The sequence below is a fragment of the Rhinolophus hipposideros genome, assembly GCF_964194185.1.
Source record: "Rhinolophus hipposideros genome assembly, chromosome: 6".
NCBI classification, from domain to species: domain Eukaryota; kingdom Metazoa; phylum Chordata; class Mammalia; order Chiroptera; family Rhinolophidae; genus Rhinolophus; species Rhinolophus hipposideros.
Genome location: NC_138052.1, coordinates 76885702 through 76893355, shown reverse-complemented (window position 1 = coordinate 76893355; position 7654 = coordinate 76885702). Strand labels below are relative to the sequence as shown.

Sequence of the window (7654 nt, the reverse complement as noted above, 5' to 3'; positions counted from 1 at the left end):
TATAATAGTTTTTAAGTAGGATTTCACTAAGGTGTCTTCACCAGGGTTTTGAGTTATCCTTCAGCCTTAGCTTAGAGAACCACCATCCCTTAGCCATTCAGCATGTTCCAAGACAGATACTTGAAATAAACTTCTCCTTGACATTCCCAGGGGAAATGCATCACTTTACAAAGAAGATTGCAACAAGTTTACATCTTAAAGAAAAAAATAAAAGATTTTTGTAAGTAATATTATTCTCTAAAATTATTAAAGTAAAACAATTCTTTTCCAGATTCACTTAAATATGGCATTCTTCAAATCAGCAAATTTGTCATGTTGCTTATTGAATAAACATTTACCTCCATCAACAAAATAGACATTTATGTCTTTACCTCACATCTTGTGGTTGTTTTCTATCCATTTCCACTACTGAACTGTTAGTTCCTTGAGGCTGGGCGGGGTGTCTTTCATCTGCATCACTAGGACACAGCCAAGAGTATGTGTTCCATACATGTATGCTGATTGAATGAGTGAAGCTATTGTCTGGATTTAGTTGCTTTTAAAAATAAATGTCTTTTCCATTCTAACTAGTAATCAATATGCATTGAGGCCATTAGATTTCACAAGCATGCGAAACCAAAGGGGATCTTCAAAGGAGCAAGCAGTCAGGGATAGAAAGCAGATTGCAAGGGGTGACGTGAGGTTAGCATGAGGTATATGACATTAATAGCAATGAATGCGGCAAGTGCCTTTGCAAAATCCTGTAATGGAAGAGGAAAGACAAGATTACTGGATTAGGGAAGATTCAGGAAGACGGCTGTGATTGTGACTGGAACTAAAACATGCCAGTCTATTGAAAGGAAAGAGTAAATACAAGAGAAGCTAAAGGGATAAGAAAAATAAGGGCTACTTTTTGGAGAATGATCCAGCAGAAGATATGAGTAAGAAATGAAGAATAAAAGACGAGAGCGGAGTTAACCTTGGAAAGGAGAAGAAACTCTTCCACCTTTGGGATGAGGTTGAAAGTAATACAGATGAATTGAGAAACAATTTCATCTAGTTTGTACAATAGATTAAAAATATATTAATGGGAATAGACAATACTGTACTATTAATCTGAGGGGGTGTGAAATTTCATATGAACTGTACAACTAACATTTGCTTAGGCTTAGGATTTATCTTATTCTAGAAATGATGTTTTGTTGCTTCCCTGAAAACAATATTCTTCATTTACACATAATGTACATATCATTCTGTAATAATAGCAGGGACTGTCAATTTTAGTTTGCAGTTTTTTAAATCAGCAAGTATTGTAGCAAATATAATTACCAAAATTAAAATTTGTAAATCTCATCTGTATGATCATCTAAGCATAAAAGTTTCTAGATCATCAGTTTATTCATAGATTGCAACATAAATTAATATACTCTTGGTCAAGACAGCTTCCATTACACACAATTTAGCTTTTCCCTCGTTAATTAAACTTGGTTGGAAGCAAAACAAAAAGTTTTAGAATCATCTAGCTATTGATAAACGTTGCAAAAGCAAACAAGAATTGAGAACCAAAGTGACATGAAGCAAAATAGCCATGGGTTGACTTATTCCAGAGCAACCCTCTGTTCACCAGGTGGCTTATTACCACAAGGATACAGCAGAAAAGTGTTGCTGATCGTGAATAGTACACGCCATGTTGATGAGAAGTAGCAGATAACAATCTCAGTCCTGTGGCAGCCAGTCAGAATGTGCCAGAAAGCACCTTCCAGGCTTGGATTAAGGTAGTGTCTACCTTCCATCATCACCAAAGAGCTTGGATTTCCTAGAGCCATCTTCAGTGTCACCTACAATTGCATTCACTTCCAATAGACAGAAGCAAAAAGCAATCCTCTGCAATTAAGAGTAGTTCTTGTAATTTGCACCTATGGGCAGTTAGCGATGAAGCACTGAAGATACAGCAGGGCCTCTATTCAATGGTGCTGTGATCAGTCAAAGATGTTACTAGACGAATCACTTCTAGAACGTGAGGCTGTGCTCTTCTGTTAACAGCTTGAGCTGGACTCTCCTAAGGAGTAGCTCTGTCATGATACCATGTTGTAGTTTGGCGCTTTAAGTGACATTACTAGAGGGAATCATGACTGTTAGTGGAGGGGATGGGGCGGGGGAACCAAATGGGCTTCTCCTAGATGAAGTGGCAAGTTAGCAGCAGCAATGTCTGTTAAATTCATGTGGGAAAATATGGAAGCAGCTACCATGCTCTGCTGCCAATAAGCTAAAGGACAATTCATTATACCTAGATATTCCTGAACAACCTGGATGTTATGCAGCACTTTCAAGACAAGAAGCTAAAAGACAAAGATGGTGGCAACACCAGCAATCTGGCTCAGGGTTCCATTCTCCCCAGAACACGCTCTGTCCAGGTGATAATATACATCTGTGTGCAGGTCACAACTATCTGGCGGTACCTCATGGCATATTTTTGCATATTGAATTAAAATTTTCTCTCCCTCGTTATGCTATTGTCTATTCTGTTGCAGGACTTCAATTAAAAGATCGGATTTTTAAAAAATCATTTTTTAAAGACATGAATAGAGAACTACCTTTTTACTTTGACCAACAAGTATATGAAAATATGCTCAACATCACTAGTCATCAGAAAAATTCATATCAAAACCACAATGAGGTATTACCTCACATTCATCAGGGTGGTAACTGACTAAATAAATAAATAAACAAACAAATAAATAGATGTTAGAGAGAACGTGGAGAAATTGAAACCCTTGTCCTACTGGTGGGATGGTAAAATAGTGCATCTACTATGGAAAACCATATGGAGTTTCCTCAAAAAATTTTAAAAATGTAACCTCCACGTGATCCAGCAATCCCACTTGTTTTTATCCACAAGAATTTTTAAAAAGGATCTTGAAGACATATTTGTCCTCTCATGTTCATAACAGTGTTGTTCACAATTGCCGAGAAGTAGAAGCAATCCAAATGTCCACTGATGATGAGTAAAAAAAAGTGGTATACACAAACAACGGTTTTATTCAACTTTAGAAAACGAAATGTTACAACTTGAAATGAACGTTGAAGATATTACGCTAAGTGAAATAGGCCAGTCACAAAAAGACAACTACTGTATGATTCCACTTATAATGCAAACCCAAAGCAGTCAAATTCATGGGAACAGAAAGTAGAATGGTGGTTACCAGGGGCTGGGGTCACGGGTGAAACGAGGAATTATTTAATGGGTATAGTTTCAGTTTTGCAAGATGAGAAAGTTCTGGAGATGCATTGCGCAATGTGACTATAGTTAACACTACTGAACTTTGAAAATGGTTGAGATGATACATTTTATTTTTTAACCAAAAATTTTTAAATGAGGTTAAAAAAATCTTAGTTTACATTAAGCATTACCTCAGACATTTTGTCAGAAATTAATTTCTGACACAAGAGACTTCGAGGTGAGGGCAGAAAACTCAGTGCCTGCACCTTTCCCACCACTGTGAGGGAAAAGCAGAGCGTCGGTGCCATCTGAGTGCCCCTGGGAGTGACAGCCTGGGCTCTCACTTACCCAGGGTGAGTCCAGGCACCTGATGAGGGGCCGCCACGCCCACAGCTGCCAAGCTGCAGCACAGTTGGATCCACTTCAGGTAAACTCTGAATGTGGGAGAAAGTAATAGCTGAGAGAGCCTGAGACAGATTCAGGATTCCCGGCTGGGCAACGGCACAAAAGGTCAGGCCGCTTTTTACTGGTGGAAGGGAACCTATGATTTAAGATCCCCTTTCTGTGATGTAAGGAAAAGGATTGGTGAAAGATTTAAATTCTTGGAAAACACACAGGGCGAGAATGAACAGAGGGCAACAGAGGCCAGGGGACAGGGGCAGGGGACCAGGCCGGCACACCAAACCCCATCTCCCCTTATTAATTTCCTCAAGCAGATTCAAAACTAAGTGAAGCTGATTCTCAGTTTATTGTAAGTCTTCTTTATTTACAGTATAAGTCTTCAAAAGGTCAAGGCAGTTTTATTTCTTAAATAACATGTCAATCATATAAAACAGCTAGAACCAAAGTAGAGAAATATATACAATATAATACATTGAATATTTTCAATATTGTTAATTGAATTTTTCACACTAAATTAGAAGAGGCTGTAATGATTTACAATATCATTTCTCTAGTTAAAATTAAACCCGTCAAAAGACATAATGTACACTTTTTTACAAAATCAGCACAGAAGCATTAATAAAAATGCTCATGACTGTAATTTTAATATTTCTATAATACACTGCACCTGTGTTACAAAAAAGAACAAAACAAGAAAAGGCATTGCACTATATGCTCTGAATACTGCATAAGCCAGTATGTTACTAAGGAATACTGAATGGCCTGATCTATTTCTCCATCAGGCTCACTCGCAATAGTTTCCACTCTATTAGCTAAGCAAACTTTCTACAAGTAGATTACTTTCCGTGGTAGTATTATACAAGTGCACTGCTAAGGGGTAAAATGCCAAGGAGAAATTAATGCTACAAAAACCAATCCAACCCTACTTTTTACACTATCCAATAAAAGCCAAAGCTAGAAAACCAATCACTGCTGAATCAAGGAAAAAATTATAAGCAGGACATTTTATAGGAAAATTTGAGTATCTATTAATTTAAAATAGTCAAGAGACTACAAAAGGGTTTGCAACAGCTTATTCCCCTTATTTTTCTCAGGCGTGAGTAAGAAAAAGTAAATCCTTTTATTTTTTTTTAATAAAATTTTGATGGCATCAAAAAGCTTCACATTTGTAAATAAGATTTTTACACAATACAATGTTTATGTAGTTTTCTTGTGCTATGTGCTAGCAATTAATCTCAGGATTCATATTTTATTCTAAGGAAGAAAGTATTAAGATTTCTTCCTTACTCTTAACTTTTCAGCATTAATATTCTCCAGGCCTCGAAAGGGAATTCAAGAGAGGTAACGTCATTCAATGCTTAACACTGAGTAGCACAGTATTTGAAATATTTCATACATATGGGTGGCCTAAACACGAGCAGCAGGGGGCCAGGGATACAGTTCTACCACTCACAACAAATTACATTTTATATTCCTTCTTCATTAAGACAGTTTTAAAAGGACAGATCACCCTTGCAAGGCAGCAAGTATCACTTCAGATTATATTATATTGGAATTTTTTTTAGTCACAAAAGTATCTAATTGGCAGGAGTACTTTGAAAAAACAGTTCTTCAAGTCATGGACAAGGAAAACAAAATAAAAAAGACACATAATTATTTTCTGGAGCCATTCCAATGAAGGATCCAAGCCACACATATGGTACTGAGACTAAAACAGAGACAACCAACCTGATTAGAGCCAGGGGAAGACACTTTCCATTGGAGTGTTCATGACTGGGGGTGCAGGAAACAGACAGGATAAATAACCCAAAGTATCTTGACAGAAAAAATGAACAGTGAGACAAAATAGTGTTTGCATTCAAAATGAGATGCAACATCCATCGTTCCTGGACAAATAAGAAATTAATAATGTTCCATATGTTTCACTCCTGTAGAACTCTTTTACTAGTTTTTGACATCAAAACTGAAATCACCAGTGTTTTGTATGTTTTCAAAAGGCACACCACATTTTAAAAAAAAATGCTTATCATCAGATCAGTCATAAGACCGTGGTCACGTTGCTTCTAGTTCAAAACAAACCACGTTTCTAATAAGCACCATACACCAAACTAATGCTTTCATTCTCTAAAGCAAACTTTCCAAAATGTTCCTATTTTATGTATTATAGTCTCTGTAACTGGAATGTATCCAGATTTGTTCTTATTATTATGTGAAAGTTACAAAAAAAGTGTGCTATATTATAGGAAGCCTGAAAAGAGTAGAATTTTTACAACTTTATAAATCCCCGTAATATCCTTGTTATGGAAAGAAGCCAAGAGGAAATATTCAGTTACATTAGTACGCTTAGTACTTCTGACCACTTTTTAAACAACCACTCTATTAAACAAGAGGTTCCTTACTAAGACTATTTTACCTTTTACCAATTCTCAGTAGTCAGAACTGGCCTAGAAACTCCTGCAGAAAGTTAGGAAACAGGGATGTCCACAGTGGAAACTTTCTAATTTTATAGATATCACTTATATTGCTGGTTATATTGAAAAAGACACTTTACCATTACAAAAAAAAGCAAGTGCTTCTATCTCACCCAATTTCTTGGATCGGGCCTATTTTTTATATTACATATGTTTCACATGAAAAAAAAATTCTTCATTAATCAGTCTTCCTAATCAGACTTTATACTAAAACTTTGGGGATTTAGTCATTGTGGACTCATTTACTGATGTTTCCCTGAAAATTGAGGGAAAAAACCTAGAGTAAGAGTGTGCAGATATGTGCAGGTTAACATATTAATTGCACAAATGTTGTTAACAAGTTTTAAAAAGGCTTGAAGTTAATGGCTGTAACCTCCTGTCATCCACAGAGAAGTAAAGACAGAACCTGAAAAACATCAAACATACTGGAAAACAGGGTAAGATACAGAACATGGCAGGATTCCCAATTTAAGTCAAATTCCTCAGTAAAACAAGAACAGATTGTGTCAACCCATTTAACTGGCCATTAATAGAATAATTCAGAATTTTTCTAAAGGTTTCAGAAATTCTGATAATAGGAAACATTAAACTGTTACATAAGAAACAACAAAAAATTCACCAGCTCTACAAATGAATTCCAAGTACAAAAGGTGTCAAATGTGATGCTAAGAGAATCACAATCTATGAGACATTATTTTCTTAATAAGATTGTTAGCAAATATGATAACCCATTTTCACCCTATCTCCTCATCTCTAACCATACATTTGATCTTAGCCCTTGAAATGTGTCTATATTTAAGCTTAAGTGAAAAAATGTGCACACAACTTTCCAGCCTAGGGATAGCCACTTTGTAGGTATCAAAAACTAAAGTGTAAATCCATAGCTTTAACCCTTCAGTTACAGGCATCCTGCATAGCCACAAAACTGAAAGGCCCTGGGAACAGTGGTGAATGGGAGGAAGAAATAAAACATGCAGCTTATTTTCGGTCCTTTGTTCCAGCCCCCTTTCCTTCACGGTCCATTTCCAACTGACTGCCTCATTTCAGCAGTTCATACCTAAGCCTGTCCAGTGGTCGGGTACCATCAGGAAATACTTGTCCATTGCTTCACAAAATCTAGTCCTGTACAACTCTGGAGAGACCACAGTTGGCATTTTACCTAAGATTATGAAAGAGAAAAAGAAAGCTATCACATAAATGATCAGCCAACTCACTTCAACAACTACATTCTTTCATGTAAACTGCCCGAAAGACATACACTCCAGCAGTCTCAGAAAGGAGGCAGGGGTGTTGTTCACTGAGCCACATGACATGGGACAGGTCCTTCCTGGTAGGAGTTTCTACTTTTTTTTTTTATTTATTTATTTATTTAAAGAAGGGCACAGTACACAGTGGTCCATGTGGGGATCGAACCAGCAACCATGGCAACCTTGCTGTTATCAGCACCACGCTCTAGCTAACTGAGCTAACCGGCCACCCCGCCTCCACCCGGAGTTTCTATTTTAAAAGACAAGCTCTTGCCTAGAGATGAAGATATATGAAAGCAAAGGGGGCAAGCAGTGTTCAGAGAACTTAGAAGATT

General features: G+C 36.9%; 1 protein-coding gene across 5 annotated transcripts in view; it reads right to left on the bottom strand.

The window, feature by feature from the left end:
* Window positions 1-3925: 3925 nt before the first annotated feature.
* PIKFYVE (phosphoinositide kinase, FYVE-type zinc finger containing) overlaps window positions 3926-7654 on the bottom strand; it is a 73564-nt gene continuing 69835 nt past the window's right edge. For all 5 annotated transcript variants that reach the window (XM_081052325.1, XM_081052324.1, XM_081052327.1 and 2 more), the window contains one exon: window positions 3926-7231. In XM_081052325.1, coding sequence (XP_080908451.1) covers window positions 7116-7231 — 116 coding nt within the window. In that variant the 3' untranslated portion in view covers window positions 3926-7115. The remainder of the gene's footprint in view (window positions 7232-7654) is intronic.